General features: G+C 50.1%; 1 protein-coding gene across 5 annotated transcripts in view; it reads right to left on the bottom strand.

Annotated features, from left to right (window-relative positions):
• ARMH3 (armadillo like helical domain containing 3) overlaps positions 1-26,148 on the bottom strand; it is a 165,881-nt gene that overhangs the window by 66,769 nt on the left and 72,964 nt on the right. For 4 of the 5 annotated variants that reach the window (XM_039547833.1, XM_039547832.1, XM_039547836.1 and 1 more), the window contains 3 exons: positions 19,786-19,868; positions 18,649-18,775; positions 13,777-13,852 (listed from right to left, as the gene is read on the bottom strand). In XM_039547833.1, the coding sequence (XP_039403767.1) occupies positions 13,777-13,852; positions 18,649-18,775; positions 19,786-19,868 (286 nt within the window). Of the gene's footprint in view, positions 1-1,099; positions 1,185-13,776; positions 13,853-18,648; positions 18,776-19,785; positions 19,869-26,148 lie in introns of those variants that run through there. The other variant, XM_039547835.1, reaches the window with a different exon arrangement.

Genomic DNA, 26,148 nt, shown 5'->3' with positions numbered 1-26,148 from the left:
AAAAAATGGTGCTGTAATTAATGCACACAGCAATGGCCTAATGAATCCCTAACGCAACAAGACGTAGCTTTGGGGCTCGGGGTCCGCCAGCCAGATCACAGGTGCCCTGCAGAGCCCTCCCCACAGCCTCCCCCCCCGAAGAAAATATGTTTGCAAGAATGTTTTTATTCTCCTACAGAATGGGAGTTCGCTGCTGTGATCCCCTCCCCAGACCCTGGCCTGCATAAGGAAGAGCCTCTTCTCAGGATGCCCTGCTGAAAAGTAGCAAGGACTCCACCACTGGGGTCGTATGGGGTTCTCAAGCACTGCCCCACATCAGGATGAGATGACACACACAGTGGATTGTGCAGTTCTTCGTAAGACCATCATTGTCCTTCCCTCCAGGGTGCCTCTCTTTCAGCAACGAAATTTGAGATTTCAAACCTCAGAGCCTTCAGCATTAACCCTGCATTGAGATGAATGGGGCAAGTCAGACCTCCAAGCTACTGCTTCCAAATGTGTGCAGACTCACACAGACATATCTGCATCAGTTTTCACCCCATTCGCAGCCTGACTGACAAGGATCTTTCCAGCTCCAAGGGCAAGAGCAATTGTTTTAAATCTCACACTCACATTCTGGAGCACGAGATAGTAGCCTCTCAGAAAATGGCTATGGGCTCTCTGAGCCACTATAATTCAGTCCAATTCAAGCCCTGCAATATTCTAAATTAGATGCAAAGATGCTAAACCCAAGAGACCTTTTTAAATGTGTAGAGAGAAAACGATTCATTGGAGTTCCCCTTTATCCAATAGCCAGTGTTCTGGTTTCTAAGCATCTCCGGCTGTGCCATCAGGCGCTCACTGGCTGCTGTGATCCTAACACCAATTCTACCGGTGTGACACAATCTGCTCCATGCACATCTCAGAGAGCTCCTGAAAACAAAACATCTTAAACCTTGAAAGCTAGGATGCATTTCCATCAACATGGACTGTTTTCTTTTAATAAAACAAAACTCTTATTTTAGCTTTCTGGGCCTTCCTGGGGACTGTTTTCCACATTTTTGGTGTAATCCTCAAATTGATTGCAGCTTCTGGAGTCATGCTAACGATCTATTATCATTGCTTTCAGTACATGACTAAGGTAGGCACTTCATTATCTTAATGAGCAGATGTACTTAATGAGGTGGTGCTTTGTCAATTTAGTCCTAAAGGAAAAATTAAGAGAAGAGAACGTTTCCATTTCTAGTGAAAAATCAAACTGCAGAATAATTCGGGTGGCTGCTATTCTTCAGAGAGCAACAGATTTCCTCTAAACGGGCGTCAGGGCTGCAGCATCTCTCTGCGCTGGCTTTCAGGTCACGAAGGCGTTATTTAAAACATCACCGGCTCACAACTAGATTTACATTGTCTGGGTTATGAAGAAAACACCTCAATGATTTTCCTTCATTTAAGTGAATTTTTACTGCTAGGTTGGTACCAGTGGAGACAAGAACGCTGTATTTATTCTCAAAAGAGGCCCAGCCTGGGCAGAATCTGTACAAGCTTCCTTCAACCCTGACCCGGCAGGACCAACATGTGACGTTATTGACATAATCTGGGACCATATAGAACATGGCTGCAACCAAAGTCCTGTAGTAGCACCAAATCTTAGGTAAAGGGGGTCATCTGAGGTGTCTAAGACCAGGTTCTGGGTTGCTGGTTAGGATTATGCTGTCTGGGTGCCTGTGTCATTTTGTAGTTGAAGTTATGAATATTGGCTCTATACTGTCTGTACTTCAAACTTATGCTGTGCTGCTGGGTGACATCCCAGACAAGTTGGTGTTAGCTCTGCCTAGCCTGCTTGATGGCCCATTAAGGACCATCAGCTCCACAACTGACCCATGGAGAGGAGGCAGATACGCCTTGTAACTCAGCAAAGTATGCAGGGACTTGCCCATGTGACTCCAAACTCCATTTTGCTGTAATTTTCCACAGTAAGAACAAAGAAGTGTTTTTACACCTGGAAAAAAAACTATAAAAGGCTGATGCCTCATCTCGATCTTGTCTTCAATCCTGCTTCTTACCTCTGGAGGGACTTTGCTACAAACTGAAGCTCTACACAAGGGACTGATGACCCATCCCAGCGGGGGATGTTCTCCAGAGACTTGATTTGAACCTGCAGTTTACTCCATCACTGCTACAAGCCTGAACTAAGAACTTTGCCATTCCTGTATGGAATTGATTCCATTTAACCAATTCTACCTCTCATCTCTACCTTTTTCCTTTTATGAATAAACCTTTAGATTTTAGATTCTAAAGGATTGGCAACAGCGTGATTTGTGGGTAAGATCTGATTTGTATATTGACCTGGGTCTGGGGCTTGATTCTTTGGAATCAAGAGAACCTTTTTTTTTTTTTCTTTTACTGGGGTGTTGGTTTTCATAACCATTCATCCCCAGGACGAGTGCACTGGTGGTGATGCTGGGAGACTGGAGTGTCTAAGGAAATTGCTTGTGTGACTTGTGGTTAGCCAGTGGGGTGAGACCGAAGTCCTTTTTGTCTGGCTGGTTTGGTTTGCCTTCGAGGTGGAAAAACCCCAGCCTAGGGCTGTAACTGCCCTGCTTTAAGCGATTTGTCCTGAATTGATACTCTCAGTTGGGTCCCGCCAGAACAGTATCGTCACACAACACTAGGGGCCGAGGAGGCCAGTCACAGGCTCCATATTCCTGGCTTCTCTGCTAGGCTGTTTCTCTACCAACAAAGGGGTCAAGAATGAGGGTGATGCTTATCAACTAGGAACTGGAGCGAGGCCATCCACAATCCCACAGAGCTAGTTACTAGGGCCTTGCTGAGAAAAACAAGAAACCCGAAGCCTTGTGGTTTTGGTTGTCTTTGACACTGAACAACAACCTTAAGTTGTGGGAAACCTGCCGGTGAAAACACATCCTGGCTTTGGAAGATTCACATCTTTTCTTAGTGGTTACATGTCGAGCGACCTCTGACTCTCTGGCCTTCACACCTAACCAGTAACAGCAGCCAGGGAAGAGCCCCAAGTCACCTCAGACTAGGCAGATGGAGCGGCTTTAAAGAGGCCCTCAGTGTGCCCATTAAGGCATCCCCTGCGGGTGTGTTACTCGGCCATTAGCCGCAAACAAACCAACGAGGCCATTCGCGCATTCCCATTCCAAGCAGAGAGCCAAACGGCTGGAACACTATCCCAGACAGCACCCAGGACTGGCACACAGTGCACATGCAGGCTAGTCAAGCAGGTTAGCTCCAAAAAGGTGACTTTCTGCAAACCCGGCTGAAGCTAGAAGGGAAACGTCCAGTGGCTTGGAACTATTCACCACTACTGCCCCCAAACCCAGCCACTGCTCATGTGCAATGTGTGTGTTTCTTGACAAAGGCAGCATTGAGCCAGCAAAGAGAGAGGGAGCTCTCCCCTGCTAACACACTTCTGCAGGCCAGATGGGTCAGGCAGTCACCCCAATCGCACTGAGAAATACTTCCCCCTCCTTCAGCCACCCTCCACCCTCTCTGCCCACAGAAGCTGCTCCCAGTGACTTCCACGTCTGAAGCTTTGTGCCAGGCGTTAACTTTCCAGTTGGAACACACAAGTAATGAGCAGCTTCATCAACACAACTGCAGGGCAGGTGTCTGCACCACTGGAGCCGGTGTGCAGGAAGGACTCGCCGCTCAGGACTGCCCTCGTACCCGCCCTGCTGCCATGGTGCAGAGCAGGTGATCTGCACAGCAGGGCCTCAAGTACCAGGGCAGGGATGCAAACAACATGAGCTAAGCAGATTCTGCCCAAACCTCACAAACTGTTACCACCTTCAGGGGGAAGGGGACCAGGCGGGGGGGCCCAGAGGAAGGGGACCAGGCAGGGGGGGCCGGAGAACAGAAAGGTTCACTGGAAGGTAAAGAGCTCGGTAGGTGAATACTTGTCTGCTAAGGCCCACGCAGCCAGGCTGGCATGTTTGCTGAATATAGGAAGAGATTCCCAAGCAGCTGACTGGGGCAGTTCTGCTGCAGAGGGGCGCTACCCTCCCCTGAGCAGAACGGGCCCTCACCGAAGAGGGCAGGCAGCAGGTTCCCGGAGTGCAGGGATGGGTCTGCTTGGAAATCACCCTCCCCAGCCCGGCCTTTCTGAGTGGGGAGAGGGGAAGGGGCTCCTCCAATTACAGGCAAAGAAGAGAAGCCCAGAAAGCCCGGCTGAAGCAGGCAGTGACCCGGGAGCAAAGTGCTCCTCCCCACCTTTGAGTGGGCCTACATGCCCGGAGTCGGCTTACTGCGGCCGTGGGGAGATGAGAGGGAGGGTAACCGGGGCAACAGGATTGCCAGGTGAGCCAACAGGTGTTTGCACCCTTGCAGGCTGCGTTCCCCCTATAAGAGGGGGGGGTCACAGCCACATTGTCGGGATGCGCTCCCCTGCAGCACAAGCCAGCCCAGTCAGCACCTCGGCTAGCTCCACAAACCTCCATTTGTCCAAGAGGCAAAACCCCCTAAAAGAATTAACCCAAAAGAGCAACAAAGCCATTAAAAGAAGAACAGCAGCACTGGGGCTGGCAGAAAACCAGAGCCAACAGCCTCGGTGCACCCATGGCAGCCTCCTACGTTGCCATGCTCCTTCAGAGGCCACCTGGGACAGCGCCGGGGCAGAGGCCTGGTCTACACTGATCAGCTGGTACAGTGACACCACTATCCCCCCTCCTGAAGTGTGGATGCAGGTTATATCAGCAAGAGAGTCCTTTTGCCTGTAGAACGGATACACCAGTTCCCCAAGCGAAGTAAGCTGTACATCCAAAGGACTCGTGTGCCAATGTAACTGCATTTACACTAGGGCCTCTGCCAGCAGCGCCGAATCGTCAAAGTCACACCCCAGCCGACAGCTATGCCAGCACAGTTCAAGTGTGGAGCAAGCCCAAGTGGCTGGGTGGAACTGGACGGCTTCCTCCCTGATCTGCACACGATGGGAGCTGCATCGTCCTTCCTGTGCGGGTGGAACCGGACCCAGAATGCCCCTCAACTAACAAGCCCTATTCCTGGAACTGGGCCAATGCCATTAGCGACGGCATTTGCTGCATGAACGAGGAAGGGTGAAGGAAAACCGAGGCAGAATGACTCTGGCTCATGCTCCCTAAGAGAAACCAATCAAGGTGAGTCAACTAATTATAGAGCAACAAATGGAAACCAACACAAGTGTTACGAACTGGTGTGATTTTCAGCTGCCTCTGTGGGAGAGTTATACCCAAGGAGAAGGGACAAACGACAAGAAACTAGTGAAAAAGTAGCTGAAAGAACAGGTGGTGACTCCATGGAAAACTGGAAGAGCCCATGTGTAGTCAGTGATGCTTGTTTCTTGCTTTAGATGACTAGCCATGCTGGCAGGGAAAACAGGATCTTTGCTCCTCTGATTCCATATACTCCTACTGCTCCATCCCCAGCTAATGCCAGAATCCTGTTTACATCAGAATTAGCTGCTGCAGAGGGCTCCAAGATTTCACTAATAGGGACCTGTGAGGTCAGGTGGAGAATGAGCAGCAAGAACAGATAAACTCAGAGGAACCAAGATCCTCTCTTGCCACAGTCACCACAGCGTCTAAGCTCCGCTTTTCCATGTCAAAGTCCCTCACAACAAAGACTGCAGAAGATACGATACTCAAGAAGAGATCTTCCAACCCGTCCCCCAACAGCGGCCTAATGCGTAGAGTAGACCAAGAGTCCAGGACTCCTGGGTTCTACTCCTAGAATATGCCCCCACTTGAGTGAGTCGCTATCTCTGCACCTCACGGTACCCATCTGGAAAAGAAGGATTACTACACATCGCTACCTCTCGCGGGAGTCATGCAGCTTAATTAAAGTCGGTGCAAAGGGATTTTAACGCACCAAATTAAAAAAAGCTCTATTCCGAGCAGCTTGGAAAATTCATTCCTCTCCTCCAGCCTGGTGTCTTGCTAACAGGGGTCTGCATGACACAGGGCAGTGTCTATTGGAGAAAAGACATTTGCTAGCTCACTCCTGGGAGCACTCTTACCAGACTGCATTTCGGTAACGATCCCAGCTGTAACCGTGGCAATAACAGGGGGAGGATTTGAAAGCAAACTACCAATGGCACCAGGAGTAATTGTTTTAGTTAGTTAAAGGCCTTTTGCTATCTTGTGACACAAGATCCGCCAGGTTTGATTAGCAGCGGCAGCAGGCCAAAGGTCATTACTCTTAAAACATGCCTCAGTGAGCAGTTTAATTGAGTCGTCATTCTGTCACTCGCAGCATTTACAATTGGGCAGACCAATCAATACCAACAGACCTAGAGAGTAACCCAAGCCAGCCTGAATGTCAGAGCAGAGCCCACGCAACTCCTCCCACTGCCAGCCAGAGGCCTGGCTGCACAACATCTAACTGTCCTTCCACCTAGGCCTGGCTACGCTCGCCCACCACTGTGGGGCTCTGACTACCACAACGGAAGGGAAGAGGATCTGAGAGGCACTAGCCAGTACCACAGTGTACAGCCAGCCACTTTGGCCGCTTGATCCCCTAACGCCGTTTCAGCCAAGCAAGTTCCCACTGCCTCTTCAACTGCTCAGTTAGTGCTTGAGGGTAGCGCTAGGGCAAATTTCTATTTATCTTACATTTCCCTTGGCTATTCGAGTTCCCATCAAATCAGTCCAAAGCTCGTCCTCCGTCTTTACTCATCTGCTGCTCACCACGGACCCCTCATTGCACTCTCGAGCTGAGTGAAGCTCCCTGTGATCCGCACAGAAGCACAACGTCTCCCCAGGCCTCCCACGGCCTGGCACCTGTGTAAACCCTACAGCCATTCATGACAAGACTCCTAGACCACAAGCAGGTCTTGCCCCACTTTGAGATACCGACTCCTTGCTGTACCGCGCATACCACAGCTGTGTGCCAGACAGGCGGCAGCTTTCTAAGGAATCCCTATGGCCCCTCCTCCGGTGGCAGAGTGGTGAAAAAAGAAGCGGGTAAGGTGACCTTTCCGGCGTTGCAGGCCAGGCAGTGGTAAGGTAGGTACTAAGAGGGTGCAGACATGCCCTCATTCTGAACTGGGTGTAGGCTATGATGACATTGGAGGCGAACACGAGAAGTGCCATTACAATGTGGTTTTGGCAGTCAGTCACAGACCAACTTAACAATTACATTGTTCTTTAATTACATTAATAGTTTTGTAGCTAAAAGTGTGTAAACTCCATATTCCCCCAGAGAGGAGAGAAGAGAACTCCGATTACCTGCTGCCTTGCCCAGCACTCCAGTCCCCGGCTCTTGAGTTCATTCTGTGGAGCACCCGAAAGATGGCCAGGGGTTGTCGTTTGAGAGCTGGGGCATAGGCCTATGCTAATGCAAACAGCATCACATCTCAAACTTACATCTAAGCTATTCACACAGAGTCTGGCTGCTCACACAGACTGATGGGCAGCATATCCATTCTGTATGCCCAAGCAATGTTCTGCATACTCCGCTGCCCCACAAACATCTCCTGTGAGGGCTCAGACAGCACCCACAGAACCTGCTGTGCCTTCCGCACAAAGGAAAAGTCCCGCTAAGGACGGCTACCATGGAATGAGACTGGCTAGAGTCAGAATGCCCAAGCCGAGATGGGTTCTACCAGCACAAATACAATCACATAAGACATGAATCAAAAGATCTACTACACCTCGCTACCTGCTGCCGACAGTCCCCATTTTAAAACCGGTTCAGTGAAAAATAAAATGACTTTAAAAACAATGATGATGTGACTGCATTACGGATAACGGGGAAGTTCAATCTACTGATCATTGGGTTAATCTGTTTATTCACCTTGAGAAAATTACTGATTAGGAGAAAGTCTATTAAAAGAGTACAATGATTCAAGCCACCACCTCTCTCATTGTGTGAGCAATCTCAGGATGTCCCCTTTGAACTCGGCCGTAATAAAATCCTCATTAAATGCAAATCTCCAAGATGTTAACATAAAGGGGCTCGTTAGCCTCAAAAAAATCACTTGCCTTGAAAGTTGCTTATTTCCTCATAGGTGTGAAGGTCAGTTTTCCATCCACTAGCTACTGGGGTTTCTTATTTCAGCCAATCAATGCAGCAGTGACATATTGGAAAACCAATACAATTCAACCACTTGTCCCTGACACCAACAAACCCATGCACAACAGTGTAATCCACCACTGATGGAGCATGTACTCCACTAAGCCGGCCTTAGCCTCCAGACCCTGACGCTAGGCTGCCTTTTCCAAACGTTGGTTTACTCTCAGTTGGCAAGCAGCTTTGTGGCACAGGGGAGAGCAACAAGTGTGGGTGAGATTCCACTGTACACTCACAGCCGTCACCCCACAGTGCACTACTGGGCCCTGGCATTGCACACACGAGTCACAGGCACAAGGTCTGGGATGGACGACAGGCCAACTCAAAGAGACTCTTCCAACACCCTGCAGAGATCAGACCGATGTCAGGCACTGGCAAGTGTATCATAGAATCATAGAATCTCAGGCGGTATCTAGTCCAACCCCCTGCTCAAAGCAGGACCAACCCCAACTACATCATCCCAGCCAGGGCCTTGTCAAGCCTGACCTTAAAAACCTCTAAGGAAGGAGATTCCACCACCTCCCTAGGGAACCCATTCCAGTGCCTCACCACTCTCCTAGTGAAATAGTGTTTCCTAATATCCAACCTAGACCTCCCCCACTGCAACTTGAAACCATTGCTTCTTGTTCTGTCATCTGCCAACACTGAGAACAGTCTAGATCCATCCTCTTTGGAACCCCCCTTCAGGTAGTTGAAGGCTGCTATCAAATCCCCCCTCACTCTTCTCTTCTGCAGACTAAAGAAGCCCAGTTCCCTCAGCCTCTCCTCATAAGTCATGTGCTCCAACCCCCTAATCATTTTTGTTGCCCTCCGCTGGACTCTTTCCAATTTTTCCACATCCTTCTTGTAGTGGGGGCCCAAAACTGGACACAGTGCTCCAGATGAGGCCTCACCAGTGCTGAATAGAGGGGAATGATCACATCCCTCGATCTGCTGGCAATGCCCCTACATATACAGCCCCAAATGCCATTAGCCTTCTTGGCAACAAGGGCCGTCGACTCATATCCAGCTTCTTGTCCACTGTAACCCCTAGGTCCTTGTCTGCATAACTGCTGCCCAGCCATTCAGTCTCTAGTCTGTAACAGTGAATGGGATTCTTCCATCCTAAGTACAGGACTCTACACTTGTCCTTGCTGAACCTCATCAGATTTCTTTTGGCCCAATCCACTAATTTGTCTAGGTCCCTCTGTATCCTATCCCTACCCTCCAGCGTATCTACCAGTGTCATCTGCAAACTTGCTGAGGGTGCAGTCCACGCCATCCTCCAGATCATTAATGAAAATATTGAACAAAACTGGCCCCAGCACCGACCCTTGGGGCACTCCACTTGATACCAGCTGCCAACTAGACATGGAGCCATTGATCACTACCCATTGAGCCCGACCATCTAGCCAGTTTTCTATCCACCTTACAGTCCAATCATCCAGCCCATACTTCTTTAACTTGCCGGAAAGAATACTGTGGGAGACCATATCAAAAGCTCTGCTAAAGTCACGGAATAACACATCCACTGCTTTCCCCTCATCCATAGAGCCAGTTATCTCCTCATAGAAGGCAATTAGGTTAGTCAGGCATGACTTGCCCTTGGTGAATCCATGCTGACTGTTCCTGATCACTTTCCTCTCCTCTAAGTGCTTCAGAATTGATTCCTTGAGGACCTGTTCCATGATTTTTCCAGGGACTGAGGTGAGGCTGACTGGCCTGTAGTTCCCCGGATCCTCCTCCTTCCCTTTTTTAAAGATGGATATTAGCCTTTTTCCAGTCATCCGGGACCTCCCCTGATTGCCATGAGTTTTCAAAGATAATGGCCAATGGCTCTGCAATCACATCCACCAACTCCTTTAGCACCCTCGGATGCAGCGCATCCAGCCCCATGGACTTGTGCTCATCCAGGTTTTCTAAATAGTCCTGAACCACCTCTTTCTCCACAGAGGGCTGGTCACCTCCTCCCCATGCTGTGCTGCCCAGTGCAGCAGTCTGGGAGCTGACCTTGTTTGCGAAGACAGAGGCAAAAAACGGATTGAGTACATTAGCTTTCTCCACATCCTGTCACTAAGTTGCCTCCCTCATTCAGTAAGGGGCCCACACTTTCCTTGACTTTCTTCTTGTTGCTAACATACCTGAAGAAACCCTTCTTGTTACTCTTAACATCTCTTGCTAGCTGCAACTCCAAGTGTGATTTGGCCTTCCTGATTTCACTCCTGCATGCCTGAGCAATATTCCCTGGTCATTTGTCCAAACTTCCACTACTTGTAAGCTTCTTTTTTGTGTTTAAGATCAGCAAGGATTTCACTGTTAAGCCAGGCTGGTCACCTGCCATATTTACTATTCTTTCTACACATTGGGATGGTTTGTTCCCGCAACCTAAATAAGGATTCTTTAAAATACAGCCAGCTCTCCTGGACTCCTTTCCCCCTCATGTTTTGGGACTCTTTTAAGACTCTTGGGTGAAAATTATCTGGACCTGGAGATTTCAAAATGTTTATCTCTAGCAGATGTTGTTTAACATTCTCCATCATAGGTGCTGGAACCAGGGATGCTGCCGCACCAGTTGGCTTGAAGTGGTAGCAACAACCCAAATACATTATTTCCACCTTCAGCACCACCATTATAAAACTGTTCCAACATCACTGTTCTCCGTAGTAACGAATGGACTGAAAAGTACTTCCTCATCCTTGTGTGATTTCAATCCATCATCCTGCTCCTTTTCAAATGCTGAATAGAAACATCACAAAAATTTCTGCCTTTTCTGCATCATTAACAAAGTTACCATCTTCATCTGATAATGGGCCGATAGCTTCACTTGGATTTCTTTCATTCCTAATACACTTAAACTCCTTCTTATTGCCATTGGCTCTGCCAGCCATAGATTTTTACCTTAACAGTTACTTCATGGCTTCTCATTTATATCGATTGCTCTCTATTTCCCCTTTCCCCCATGTTAGACGTGGCTTTTTTATTTCTAATCTCTGCTTTCACTCCCCCAAATGAACAAGGATGGGCTTTTAGCCAAAGTCGTTCTCTTTCTTGATTGTGGAGTTGTGGCTTTTTGGCCACCTACTCAGTTAAAGTACTCTCACTTCTCAGTCATATTTTTCTGTCTAAATTTTTCCTCCCAATCAATTTCACTGATAATTTTCCTCATCTTTGGGAAATGAGCCCTTTTGAAGAACCAAGTATGTATATCATTGGCTGGGACTGTCCTCCATTTGCCTTTATTGAAAGCAATCACTGATCTCTAGGCAACCACCAACTTCCCATCCTGAGAGTAATTTAACTTTAGCCATCACAATGAGGACCAAAACGTAGCTCTGCTTGTATGCAGAGAACAACCTGAACCTCTCATGATGGTGTTCTTGACGGTAGGAACTGAGACTCTTTAAACAAGACATGCCAACAGTAGACACTGGCCCACTGGCATGGGTCGGGATTAAGGGTAAAAACCAGTTTCTAAAACTTCCATGATATGGCAGTCCAAGCTGTAGGAGTGCCCCACTTTGCCCAGCTGAGACCTGCCTAACTCTGGAAGTCTTGCCTTCCTCGGATGAAACGCAGCCCCTCTTGCCTTTCCCACAGTCCGTGTGACCAGCAGACACTGCAGGCCCCAGCAGACAGCACAGAGCAGCGAGGGGAAATTACAGAGACTGAAACAGAACCCACCACTCCACCCCAGCCGGGGTCGGCAGGCAAGTCCACACGAGCTTTGCTCAGGCTGAAGCAGCATCAACACAACCTCCGTCAACTGCTAGAAGATCAACTCCCCCAAGCGCAGTCTGCGCTGCACCCAGGCCGGCCACCAGGTTAATATGGATTAAAGAATCCCAGGGTTCTACGTGATACTGCAGCTGCGTTACCAGGACCTACTCAACAACCTTAGCCCAGGAAGAGGGGCTCTAATTAATGCTGCCTCAGGCACACACCTGACGACTGAGTTGGAGGGAGGCCGGCACCCTGACATCCTCCCGCAGGGCACAACAATTCGTGACACAGAAGGGATCGGAGCTGAAAGGGAAGGTGGAAGAACAGCACGCACGGAGCAACAACACAACTCTCTGCAGGCTAAAACAGGAACCCGTGGGGCCAGTTTCCCCCACCCACCCGCTCTGCCGGCTGCTGGATACCCCGGCCAGGGCAGCAGTGGGAAGTAAATCACGTTGCTGCCAATTGTTTGCTTTTATCTTTTCAGCTGCTTGAGAGGATCAGTTGCAATGAAGAAGTGTTGGAGAGACGGGGCGCCCAGAAGGGAAAGTGAACCTGCTTGTTTACATGCTACAGAACAAGTCTAGAAACCTGGGCAGCCACATCCTTCCTACCTATGAATACTCCCTTCCCGGATTAGAGACGCTTCTGCATTTCCAGAGCACTCCAAGGGCAGACACTTGTGACACTTTAAATGCTATCTGCTCTGCAGCTTCACTGAGGGACTATTATCTGCCCACAAAGCCTTCATTTAGATCTGTTTATGAAAAGTAAAGATGGAAACAAAATACGTCTTCTGGAACCTCTACGTGAGGAAATGAAACTTACAGACGAAACCTTTAAAGGTGGTTTATAGACACATAAAACGCATATTTCCTTGAAATGTTCCCTGAGAGTCTGCCTGGTACACACACATCTGTTGTGAGGGAACTGCAAAGAACTGAGACAGCTCCACCGCGCTACATTCTGCTTCCCAGGAAGGCAGCATGCCTCAGGGCAGTTCCAGTTCTGACTCTGCTCCTGACTTTCAGTGTGGACTTGGGCCTCAGTTTCCCTTTCTGGAAAATATGGCCAATGCCACTGATTATTTACACGGGGATGCCCACACGGTGTTTGGCGCCTCCCAAGCACAGAGAACAGTGCAGTGCCTGCCCCACGGAGCACCCCATCGGCAATGAGAAAAACACACCAAAAGATGGGAGAAAGGGGTCCCACACCCCAGGAGTGACTGGGGTGCTGGTGGGCACAAGCCTTGGTAGCTGATATGGTTTTTTTTATGGTGCTTGTTAATTTTAAAAGTCAAACACTAAATTCCCCTCCTTCCATCTTCCAAGCAGCCTGGGTCAGACCCATGGGCCATCCAGCCCAGCGTTCTGTCTCCAGCAGTGGCCAGGGATGAGAGATTTCAGAGCAAGAAACCCTGAAGCTACAATGGAAGCCCCTACAGCTGTGGACTAACGTGGCCATAGGGAGAGTTACTCCTGAGCCCTATCAGCTAGTGACTGACTCGGGGCCCTGGGGAAAGAGAGTTCAATGGGCCCAACTGAAACCATCTTTAAGCATTTTTACAATTTTTTTCTTTTTAATTCCTTGCAGTTTTAAAAGGGGCTTGGGGACTGGCTTAAAGCCTCTGCTATGGGCTCTGCAAAGACGCTCTCTGTGGGCACGGCTGACACCACGAGCAGGTGACTCAGAAGCAGCGACTGGAGTCTCATGAATGCAATGGAATCAAGCAAGAGTGAAAGCCCACAATCGCCCTGCCAGCATGCAAGGGGTGCAGTTGGGATGAACTCATTACTGCGGTGACAGCGCAGAGCCCCCGGAAGAGCTAAGCATTATTATTACACAAAGTAGTTCAAACTTTCATGAGCCCTCCACCCCGTTTGCTTAAGGCAGCAATTTAGTCTAATACAGCAAACCAAATTCCAAAACAAACTCTGTGCAACGAACACGGAAGTGTCAGACCGGCAGAGCCACGCAGAACACCTCCCAAGAACGCCAACGCTGCTCTCCAATCCCACGCCTTACCTGATATTGACTAGCGCATGCGTCACCTTGCTGGCGGGCTCCTTCCACTGACCGGCATTGGTCGAAAGCCGTAGCACTGAAAGAGAGGGAGACAGATCCTTAAGACTGCTGGCACTGAACCGACAACAGAGCGACACTTTCTAACCTGAAACGTCCAGTAGAACAGTAGCTGGAGATCCAAGTCACGACGAGACCAGCCTTCCAGAGAGCCAACAGAACCCCACCCTCTGCCCCCGTTCTGGTTGTCACGACCTGGGTACGGGGTCTCACTCTCGGGCCATAATACGCAGCCTCTTCTGAAGCCATTTCAGAGATTTTAGGAATATAAAAAAGCTGTATAGGCCAAAGCGCAGCCTCCTTTTCTGGAGTGGGGTGAGGGGGTGATTTCATCTCCAGGTCTCCAGATCCCCTTCCTCCAGAAATAAGAGCTTAGCATCTTGGATTCATTCACTGCTCTCTGCTCATGCCACTTTCTCTGGTATCTTACTCCACATTTGCTCCCCTTCTGCACAGCTCCAGTTCCTATTTATTCAGGGTTCCAGCCGTTCTAGACCACGCCCTGTAGTTTCAGACTATCCCCATGCAGAAAGTTTCTTTGGCTCCGTTAATCAGCCTTGCAGAGAAGGATCATACCCCGCCTGGGGAGAAGCCTGCTCCCCAGAGAGACCAGCACACCCCTCTGCCTCAGACAGACAGGGAGCACATCTGAAAACACTCCAAAGCAGGCAGAACGCCTCTGGAAGCCCATTGTGCTGCTGACAGAGTACCCAAGGTATTTATTCAGGTCCAGAGTGTTTCCAGGCAGCCCATCATCTCGGCACCCACCCCTCAAACACAGTTGCGAAGCCGTGAAGAAATCCAGAACAAAGGGCGTTTTCTTTATGCAGTGTGCTCTGCCGGAACTGTGGGTGAATTCGTACGGTCAAGGAATAATTCATCTGTGATGCCATGCCTGGAGCTAGGATTTTCTGAAAAGGGGTACCTGGCACTTGTATATGAACACAGCTTCTCGCCCCCTGAGCACAGCACCCTCATTAGGGCTGTCTATAAACATCAATAGTACTTCAACAAAGCCCGTGAATCCATGAGCAGGGTGGGTTAATGTACAGTGCTCACCAGCTCTGCAGACCTGGGTAAAGGAAGATTCAGGGCACAAACATACATAAGAACGGCCAGACTGGGTCAGACCAAAGGTCCATCTACCCCGTATCCTGTCTTCTGACAGTGGCCAATGCCCAAGGGAATGAACAGAACAGGGAATCATCAGCGGATCCATCCCGTCGCCCATTCCCAGCTTCTGACAAACAAAGGCTAGGGACACCATCCCTGCCCGTCCTGGCTAAAAGCCATTGATGGATCTGCCCTCCATGAACTTATCTAGTTCTTTTTTGAACCCTATTAAAGTCTTGACCTTCACAACACCCTCTGGCAAGGAGTTCCACAGGTTGACCATGTGCTGTGTGAAGAAATACCTCCTTCTGTTTGTTTTAAACCTACTGCCTATTAATTTCATTGGGTGACCCCCTAGTTCTTGTGTTATGAGAAGGAGTAAATAACACTTCCTTATTTACTTTCTCCACACCAGTCATGATTTTATAGACCTCAATCATATCCCCCCTCAGTCGTCTCTTTTCGCAGAGCAGAACGGAAAATTTATTCATGTGAGAAATGAATTGTTTCAGCAGGTCAGACATGCCTATTGTTGCCAAGTCGAGAGCATATGAGCGTGTTATTCCTTCGTTCTCTGGCTCCACCCACTGCCCAGTGCAGACATGTCCCCTTACCAGCTTAGCTCTTTGGGCAGCGAGTGGCTCCAAAGGCAAGGGCGGCAGCATTTGCTTTGTGAGCACCAGTGACTCTCTGGTACTTTGCATGAGTGACAAAAAACAGAGGTAATTTACAACAGAGGGATAAAACCAGAAGAACATAAGAACGACCAGACTGAGTGTAATAAACAGATCAGGGTTAAGGTCTCTTTTACCTGGAAAGGGTTAACAAGCTCAGTAACCTGAGAAACACCTGACCAGAGGACCAATCAAGGGACAGGATAATTTCAAATCTCTGTGGAGGGAAGCCTTTGTCTGTGTTCCTTGTTGGCTCTGTGCTCTCTTTGGATTTAAGAGAGGCCAGTCATGTCTCCAAGTTCTCCTGGAGTAGTTCCTACTATCCAATACTGAGTATTAATTAGAAAGGCGGATTAGTCTTATAATTTGATTTCTACATTTGCAATTGTGTGTTTGCTATAGAATTTCTTTAATTCTGTACTGTTATTGCTTTTACTGAGAAAAAAAGGAGGGGGGATTCTCTCCAGAGATTGATACATTTAGACTCTGTGTATTGTTCCATCTGGGTATTACAGAGACAGTTTTATTCTTTAATAAATCTTTTCTGTTAAGGACTTGGTTGATCTTTCCTTGGGTGAATTCTCAGGGAAAGGGGAGGAGGGAAGCATCCCTCTGTAGTTGGATCCCGGTATCTCTCCTAGGAAAAGGGAGGGGGGAGGAAGCAGGGGGGAATGGTTTATTTCTCCTGGGTGTAAGAACTCCATGGATTTGGGGCTCTTGGGATCCCCAAGGATTTTGGGGAAGGACTGTGTCCCAATACATGTACATTATTGGGTGGTGGCAGCTTTTACCAAATCTAAACTAGGATTTAAGTTTAGAAGGATCCATGCAGGTCCCCATCTTGTGAACCCAACAGCTCCAAGTGGGGGTGAGACCTGTGACACTGAGTCAGACCAGTGGCCATCTAGCCCAGTATCCTGCCTGACAGCTGCTGGTGCCAGGTGCCCCAGAGGGAATGAACAGAGCAGGGGAATTGATTGAGCGATCCATTCTTAGCTTCTGGCAGTCAGAGGTTTAGGGACACCCAGAGCGTGGGGTTGCGTCCTGCCCATCTTGGCTAACAGCCATTGATGGACCTATCCTACAGGACAGGAGTGGGCAACCTGAGCCTGAGAAGGAGCCAGAATTTACCAATGTACATTGCCAAAGACCCACAGTAATATGTCAGCAGCCCCCCCATCAGCTCCCTCACTCCCACCCCCACCCCCTGGTTCCCAGCGCCTCCCGCCCATGGCAGCCCTGCCGATCAGCGCCTCCCCCTCTCTCCCGATCAGCTGTTTTGTGGCCTGCAGGAGGCTCTGGGGGGAGGGAGAGGAATGAGGGCAAAGCAGGCTGAGGGGAGGGGGCGGGAAGAGGTGGAGTGGGGGCCGGGCCTGTGGCAGAGCCAGAGGTTGAGCAGTGAGCACCCCCCAGCACACTGGAAAGTTGGCACCTGTAGCTCCAGCCCCAGAGTCGGTGCCTATACAAGGAGCCGCATGTTAACTTCTGAAGAGCCGCGTGTGGCTCCGGAGCCACAGGTTGGCCACCCCGATCTAGGAACTTAGCTAGTTCTTTTTTTAACCTACTTATATTTTTAACCTTCACAACATCTCCTGGCAAGGAGTTCCACAGGCTGACTGTGTGTTGTATGAAGAAGTATTTCCTTCTGCTTGTTTTAAACCTTCTGCCTATTAATTTCATTGGGTGACCCCTAGTTCTTGTGTTACGGGAAGGGGCAAACACCACTACCTTATTCACATGCTCCACACCAGTCAGGATTTTATAGACCTCGATCATATCCCTCCTTAGTCGTCTCTTTGCCAAGCTGAAGAGACCCAGTCTTTTTACTCTCTCTTCATACGGAAGCTGTTCCATCCCCTCAGCACGTTTGTTCCCCTTCGCCATACCTTGTCCAGTTCGAATGTATTTCTTTTTGAGATGAGATGTCATTTATTCTGCAGAGATTCAGTTCAACTGCAGTCGTAAGAAACAGCTAGTGATCGTCATTTGACTGGGGGTGCGTCTCTGCATCTAGTCTGTAGTGCCCCGTGGCTGGCTGGTTGGCTCTTACAAGTCTTCTAACCCATTATGTGGTTGTGTTACTCCCATTATTTACAATGGCGGTGACGTGTTCACGCTGGGAGTGGGAGGGACAAGGGGGGACGTGCCCCTCAGGAGAGGGGCAGACAAAGAGGGCACAGATATCCCTTTATCCGGAGCTTCCAGCACACAGACATTAAACCAGCCCTGCTGTGCCTGTTCTTCAATGCAGGCTCATTTGTACACTGCTTGATTATGCCTCCACATGTTTTTTGCTTCTCTCCTTTGTTCCTCGCTTCCCTGCTGGGTTCACTTGGTGGCATTCCAGTGCACTCCTCTCTCTCTGGCTTCTCCTTGCGTTGCCAGTGTGCGCACTCTCCTGTCCAGCGATTTCCTCCTCCCTGCCGGGGGCTTGTGGGGGCTGCTCTCTGGCTTTGTTCTGGCGCCGCAGGAGCGCAGTGTGTGATTTGTCCAAGGCAGCAGGTTTCTTGTCATGCATTTCTCCAATGCTTTTCACCCCTTTTGGTTACAATGCCGTTTCCCTGTGCTGACTGGTTCTGCAGCTTTTGTCTGCTCTCCAGCCTCAGATGAAGGCATGGTTTCCCAGCTGGAAGCTCAACACGGCTTGGCAGAGACAAATTATAGGCTGGTTAACTCTACATGAGGGTTCAGGGTGTTTTTGATGACATTTCAATATCACATATTTAGTCACGTGGACAAATACATATTTGCATTAACAACAGATGCTTGTACACCCAGACTGGATCGCTTGAACTGGCCTGTTCCTTTGGTGAGGAGCCAATGAAATTTACTTTGTCCTTTTGGAAAAGAAAAAGTTTATTCTTTTCACAGATGTATCCCTTTCTCAAGTCTTAATTTACTGGGTATCTATGCAAACACAGAAACGTGTATATTCACACACCCCAAACATACACCGCCATGACTCTCTCACACTGCTTAGTTCCTGCTTGTTTTTATCAACGGTATCTCAAATAGGCCACTCACTCACCCATGGAGTAGAGGTTATCGAAATTCTGGTGCATCCGGATGATCTCGTAGTACAGCTCATCGTAGCTGCTGGGCGTCGGGAGGAAGGTGTCTCCGTAGGTGATGAACATGTTGAACAAGTTCACTACCTACAAAAAAAAATAAAATTACAATAAGGGATCGTTACACAAAATTTAATTTACAATAGACGCCAATCAGACCCAGATGACGTTGAAAACCTTCAGAGTAATAAGCCCATAGTACACTGGACAATATTCTTTTAGCCCATCAAAGAGCGGTCATAGGCCACCTTCTTGCTCTGTTATTTCTTATGTGGAATGTGGATAAAACCTTAAGACAGGCAGATTTCTGATGCTTTGCGGAGTGGGGAGATTTCAGCATTCACAGCTACCACGACCCGGAAACCTGAGCTAACGAATTCGGAACATGAGCTTGTAGAGTCCAGTGATCTACAATTCTGCCTGCTCCAGGGAATAAACCAGCCACCAACTACCTGGCTGGAACTTCCCTTAAGAACAAACTTATTACATGACTGAGCATCCACTAAGGGGTTTCTCAGAGCTCCCTTGGAAGCATCTGCCGTTGGCTACTATCAGACACAGGCCAGCCGGCTAGCTGGGCCAGTAATTTTCTATAGAGAATTAAGACAACACCTCCCTCCCTTGTTCGGTTACCCTTCTCTTTCCAGTTTCAGGGTCTCCCATCCCAAGCTGGCTTTTCCTGGTTTCTCCCACAAAACACACTTCACCCAGACTGGCAAAGGCAGGAAGACAACTCAATCTTGTCTACACCACTGGGCTTCCACCCCATCTGGGTATGAAAGACTAATATCTCCCTTCTCCTGCTTTTCTATCCCCCTTCAGTTCCCACGGAGCAGAGATACCCTGGCCCCCAACAGGAGGACCTCTAAGGTCCTCGGTACGAGTCATCCCAGACACCCTTCTGCCCACACCCCTCATCCCAACAAGTGTTGTCTCTGGGGTTCCCCAATGTCTCCTTAGCATGGATAGGTTCCCAAGCTGGAGAGCTGTATGTTGATCTCTGCACAGTTTAACTACCTGCTCAGCAGGCCAGTCCCAGCCCCACGGAACCTCCTTCTCTGGGCCATTCAACGTGAACCCCCTTTCTCTACACTCACCATGAGCGCCAAGGTGAAGATGTTGTGTTTTGCCAGTAGCACAGTCTCATTGGACATGAGGAACTTCAGCAAGTTGATCAGAGCTAAGGGAAAGGATAAAAGTAATCAAAGCTTTTTTCAAGAAGCCATTTAAATACAAGTGCATTTTCACCATCCTAGCCACTGGCCCAGGGATCAGAAAGTACTCGAGCTGGCTTACGGCTTTACTAGTTAAAATGCTGTTGTGGTCTGATAAATGACTGTGGAAATTGGCATTGTTCCAAGTTTATTCTCCTTCATCAACTTCCAGATCAAATCTATCAGTTTCAAGTGGAGTTACTTGTCAGTCAAGTCTATTGACAATGAGGTTTTTCTACCTGTCAACACCTCAAGCTATGCCTGGAACCTGGAGAATCCAGCCGTCTCCTTTCTGCTCCATACACCATCAGCATGAGGCTGTGCAATTAGAACTCTGCTGTCACTTGTGTCGATGACACATGAGGCAGAACACGCAGCATGGCTCTTCTGCAGCACTGCTGCCTCTGGGATGGTGTGATGGCACTAGTAAGGACCTGGGACTTTATTGTGCCAGTTATCTATGGCTGTGCAGGGAAGACGATAAATCCAGCTCAGATTCGTCTCCTGAAGACAAATAAATCAATAAAGGCTCATTCACCACTAGTGAAAGATAGTTAACCCTTTCATTTGAACTCAAGTAATCTAATTAAAGGTCTTTAAGTGTGTCCAATTTACAAAGCATCACTGCGTTATGAACGTTTGCAAAAACGGAAATAGATCATCACTATTGGAAATTAGCAGCATCATAGTGGTTTTCAAAGATTTCTCCTCCCCCCCACATGGGATACGGTTGGGAACCAAAGCCTGTTTTGTGGGTCTGTCTACATGAGATTCTAAACACAGTCTCTGCTCTGAAATCAGCCACCGGGAATGCAGTTCTGGGACTTTACAACAGCCAAATTAGGCGAACAAGACGTGCAAGTTAGGAAGCTGTAAAGGCAGATTTTAAAAGGCTGTTTATTATTTACTGCTTAGTACCTGGAGCTACCAGCTTCATGTCAGGCTGAGCCCTCGATTTTACAGGTACAACTTGGATTTGATTCATCTTTTCAAAGCCAGCGTTGCAGCTTGCAGCACTACTGCCATCCAGCACATGCTGCTGCCCGTGACCCAGCTCAACCAGGCAGCAGCAGCAGGAAGGCAGGCACAGAGCTAAATGAGGGCAGCAGACGCAGGCTAGGAACAGCAATGGGTGCTGGAGAAAGGCAGCTGGTGGAAAACCCACCCTGGCAGCTCCAGTGAGGTCTCCGGGAGACTCACTCAGAGCCACACCCACTCGCGGGTAACACTGCACACTTGGAAGGCGGAAGCAGGAGGGGAAGTTGCCCGGGTGTTGAAATAGTTCCTGTGAGTGTTCAATACTTGTCTCAGCCTTTGGGCAATACAGCACATAGGGACCAATTAATCCTTGGACAGAGTTTACCCACTACTGCCCTCAAACCTAGTCCTGTAACTTGTACGTGTTACACACATCAATTCTAAGTCTCTTCTCAAGGACACAGGCGCAAACCAGCCCTAATTTGGGAGGGTGCTGGACAGAACAGGAAAGCCAGCTTTCAGATGAGGCAGAACTACCGCTCTGCAGTGGAAATAGCTACGGGACAGGAAATTTAGCGGGGAAGCAACAAGATATGGGGGAAATTGTCCATTTCTTTGGGTTTCCAGAGACTCAAGCATGCAGAAAAAGGAGTGAGCGATAGACGTGAGGACAGAGCAGTGGTCTGAACGGAGCCTGAATAAAGCCCTGAAAGCTCTGCTCCCAATGCCAGAAGTTCCCCAATATCAGCAGAGAGTCTACTCCAGCCCAAAGAGAGGGTACCTGCGACCCCCGCCTCCCGGAGCACATTTCACTAAGCAGCAGCAGCAGCATTAATGCACTTCGAATTCAGCCACAAAGTGCCATCCCCACTACAGCTCATCCTCTGAATCAAACTCTGGTCAGGGCCTTCATTCCACAGGAATTCAGCCCGGGGAGGACTTCAGGCCAATATTTCTCTGTGAACAAAGAAAGAGCAGGTACAGATGGGCTCTTCACTGGAGCCGAGAGCCAGTTAAAACAGGTTTCCAAGGTAACTAAGCCTCATGGAGAACACTGCAGTCTCCCACAATCAGTACTTTGGGCAGCTGCCCTGCATCAACGTCACAGCAGCTTACGAGGCATTTCGGAGATGAGTGGCTATAAATAGCCTTGATTTCCAGCCACGCCCACAGAAGTTCACCTAGCCAAGCCTCTGGCCCAGGTGCTGCCGCCGAACTCGCAGGAGCTGGGATTGCTGGAATGGCGCAGCAAGGCGCTCCGGACGGTCAGACGTGACGAGAACATGGCCCTGGAACTAGCCTAGGAAACGCCCCCACACGCTTTCCTAACAGAACCTTGCTCAGAAGAGCTCCCGCAGAGATGGATGTACAGTGCAGAGACAATCCACTAAGCTGTGTGAAACGTGCAGAGCCAGTGAGCACAAATACCGTCTGTCATTGGAGGGCACTTCTTTTTCAAACACCCTCACTGTACAGGGCATAGGCCAACTAACAGAGAGGGGGCTGGGGAAAAAACTCCTCCTCTGGGCAGGTTAGTCTGTCATTGTTCACAAGGAGCTTTCCTGAATCCTCCTCTGAGCATCTGGTACCACACCAGGTTGGAGACAGAATATTGGACTAGACGGGCGACTGCTCTGATCTGGACTGACAATTCCCGTGCTCTGCACATCAGCTTCACTCCCTGTAACAAATGGGCCCACTTGCTTAATTGCCAGTTTCTCTGTCAGAAGAGACACGATCTTACTGAAGCTTAAAATCACTCTGGGAATCTGAATAGCACCAAACCAGTGCCCACTTCAAACGTCTTTCTCTGGTGCTGGTGAGGGGAACAGACAAAGTCACAGCAAAGACGGCTCAGGGACTAACGCCCCGCCAGGTGTACGGTCACTGACTATACTATGCTGACAAATTCGTAAAGCCCGGGTGTGTAAGATGTTAACGAAGCCCCCAGTTAGCAGGTGCACTGCACCAGTGCTGCCAGCTTCTTTCACCCAGGCACATCATCCAGCACACTCTAAAGCTTGGGCACAGGAAGGACTGTCAGTAATAAACCTGCAAGCACAGATGTCCTAGGAGTTTGTTTACAAGGCAGGACCTGCCGATACATTTCATGGTGTTTCCAGGGCAAATAAAACTTACAGAGCTGCTGACATCCGGTGCTCTTCAATGATGACACTGCTGCTCAAATAACCTTGAAGGAAGGTACAACGGCTGCACCCCAAGCTCTGAATAACTGAGCTGCCTGATGCCAGACCAAGTGCATCACCTCTTCCTTGTTAGAGGAAACTGCTGTCTGCACGCAGCCCAGCACCACGCCAACCAATTCTGCATGTTTGTCCCCTGGCGGAGCAGCAGATCAATTTCTCAGTCATGGATGCTCAGAGAATCATGGTTTCTGGTTGTGCTTGGTCACATCACCCTATGGGAAAGCGGCTAGCGAGTGATAGGTTTCATGCATGAACTGGAAAATGGGGATGTTTCTACTAAACCACCTAGGTTCTCCCCTCCCAAGAGTCATCCGGCTTCTCCTGCCTCCCAGGGATTCCTTCCCCCCTCACGTGAACAGCATGCCCGCCTTGCCCGGGCCTGACTCCTGGGCCCAGCAGAGAGTTGCCACAGCTGCTCTAGCAACAGAAGCAGGGTAAGCCTTAACCTACCGAATCTGAATAAATGTTTGGCTTGGGTCTCCACTTTGTACAGTGCCAAGCACGCTGGCAGTGCTTCCTAAACAAACCCCGGGAGGAGCGAGCCTGAACTCCCACATGTACACCGACAACTTCAGGAACTAAAAGGTGGTGGGGCAGATCCTTATCAAAGGGGTATTACAAGAGGAGGCGTGTGACTGGCTGCACGGGGGATTGGCGTCAGTCTCCAGGTCTCAGCTCTCAGGCAGTTTACTCCCCCAGAGGATGGGAAATAGGATCACTGGCATTAAGATGCCCTCCTGGTTTATTAAACTGAAATTACTGCAGATTGGCGGCGCTTTCAGCTCCTACAGCACAGAGCTGTTCGCACAGACCAGCCCTTCTGCCACTGGGGTTCTGGGGTGCCAGCTCCTCTCACTCCAGCCCCTGGAGAGCACAGGATTCCTCCTGCCCGACAGTCCCTCCCCTTCTCGCCCACCCCAACAGATTTTGCTTCCCTTCACTGCGTAAAATGGACCATTTTGCGCTGAAGTGAACTCGGCCCTGGAGCATCTGGGATCAGGAAGACGTTTCCGTTCTATTTGCTGCCTCACCGTTCCTGGTCTGGATGCTGTCTGTGCGGGGGGTGGCAAAGGCAGCAAAGCCCCTACGCCAGCTGCAATGGAAGCGCAAACTCTGCCCAGTGCAGTCCAGGCTCCGGCAGGCTATTGCACACGTGGGCAAAACAAGGACCGGTCCCAAGAGAGACGCTGCTGTCGAATCTGGGGAAACGGACCGCGGGGATGGGGAGGAGCTGGGGCATTGCTTTTCTGTCCCTGCTATGCTCCCAGTTCACAAGTCTAGTCCTCTGAACGGGGCACCAATGGGCACCAGAGGGAGTGGGGCAGGAAGCGAGCTGTGTAGTATTGTGCACCTACAGAGTCACTGAGCCCGTCAAACCTTCCAGCATGGGCCCCGGGGGCTCCCGGCCAGGCAGCACGGGAAAGGGAGCGCTACTGCCACGCACAGTGGACGACAGCGCCAGCCGTCTCCCGCTCTCACGCCCCCTTCTAGAGCCGGGAAAGCAGGACGCCGCGCTGCTCCTAACGCGCCCCCGCAGGGTGTTCTCCCCCCATCTTGGCCCCACGGGGGCACCTGGCAAGGCAGCTCCTCAGGGTGCTCACTGGCTGCAGGCAGGCGCAGCCCAGGGAATTCCTCTGCCTCCTCTCTAGTGAAGCAGAAGAGTCATTGCAGGTGACCTCTCCGCAGCCAGCCTGCTCCCTCCTATGTGGCTAGTGCCAGAGGTAGCGCCTGGCGGCCGAGATGGGCAGTAAGGAAGAGAACGGATGGGCCAGTGGTTAGCGCAGCAGGGCTGGACGTGGAAGATCTGGATTCAATTCCCTGGGCTGCCACAGACTCCTTGTGACAACACGGCCAAGTCACTTTGTTTCCTTGTGCTTCAGCACCTCGTTTGCACCCTGGGACTGACCACGCGGCCCAGCGCAGGCTTGTGAGGCTCAGTACAGTGAGAACCGCGAAGTGCCCGTACGCGCTGGGAACGAGGGCACGGACGGCTGGGAAGCAGCAGCGCAGCCAAGGCAGGAGAAAATTGTAACCTTCACACTGGACAGAGAGTGAAGAAGCTTCCCACACCCAGCAGCAGCAGACAAATAAACCTGGGCCTGCTTCACTTCGAGATCCCCATCTCCCCAGGTGGGAGCAAGCGCCCAGGCCTGAGATCTTTTCTTCTTTTAACCCAGGAGAGCTGAGTGCAGGCACGGGTCAGGGGGAGTCTGAGCAGCAGCTGCTTAAGCCGCTGAGGCCAAAGTTCAGCGGGATTTATGAAGAGAGGGGCCGTGCGCTCGGGCAGGGCTAGAACAAGCAGAGTTAGTTCAGACTGATGTCGAAGAGTCCCCACCCCCTGTAAGCAGAGGCAGCTGATCCCGGTGCTGTACAGTACACACAAACACCAGGCAACGGCCCGACAGCTACAGTCTAAAAGCCACACACAGACGGCAGGACGCCGTGCAGCCCAGAGGAGGAGATTGACTTTTTGTAGACACTGTGGAAGCAGCAGCTTGTTGGAGGATCTGAGTGAGGAGGCCTGGAGTGGGAAGGTGTTCACGGAAACGGGCATGTGGCTGGCTGTGAGAGCAGAAGAGGGTGGGGAGGTGAAAGGGGGCTTGCGGTACGAGATGTGCACCAAGGCTGTAGGCATGCTAGTCCGACCGCTGGCGAGGGGGTTGGTATAACCCCCTGCTGGAGGCTGGGCACCTCGCCAAAAGGAGCACTGTGCTGTACTGGGCCGGCAGTTCCTAGCTCCCAGCCCAGCTCAGACGTAGGTGGCTGGGTGGCAATGGACAGTGGTTTGAGAAAGCTGTGGAAGGCAATTCCACCGGGGCTGGTACAACGAGGCTGCCACCTGGCTGAAGGGAAGAACTCCTCCCCATGCTGGTGTCCAGGAAAGCAGATCAGGAACAAAACGATGAGCAACAGCCCAGGCTCGTGTGTGAGAACTAAAGATTGATTACACACAAATTAAATGGTCTTCCTCTAGCGGCTTCCATCTGAGGAGCTCATAATAATGAATTCAGCATCACAGCCCCCTTGTGAGGCAGGGGTGTATATTACCAGCTCTGTTTCA

This window comes from Mauremys reevesii, linkage group 7 (assembly GCF_016161935.1).
Source record: "Mauremys reevesii isolate NIE-2019 linkage group 7, ASM1616193v1, whole genome shotgun sequence".
NCBI lineage: Eukaryota > Metazoa > Chordata > Testudines > Geoemydidae > Mauremys > Mauremys reevesii.
This window is presented reverse-complemented; position numbering and strand designations above follow the sequence as displayed.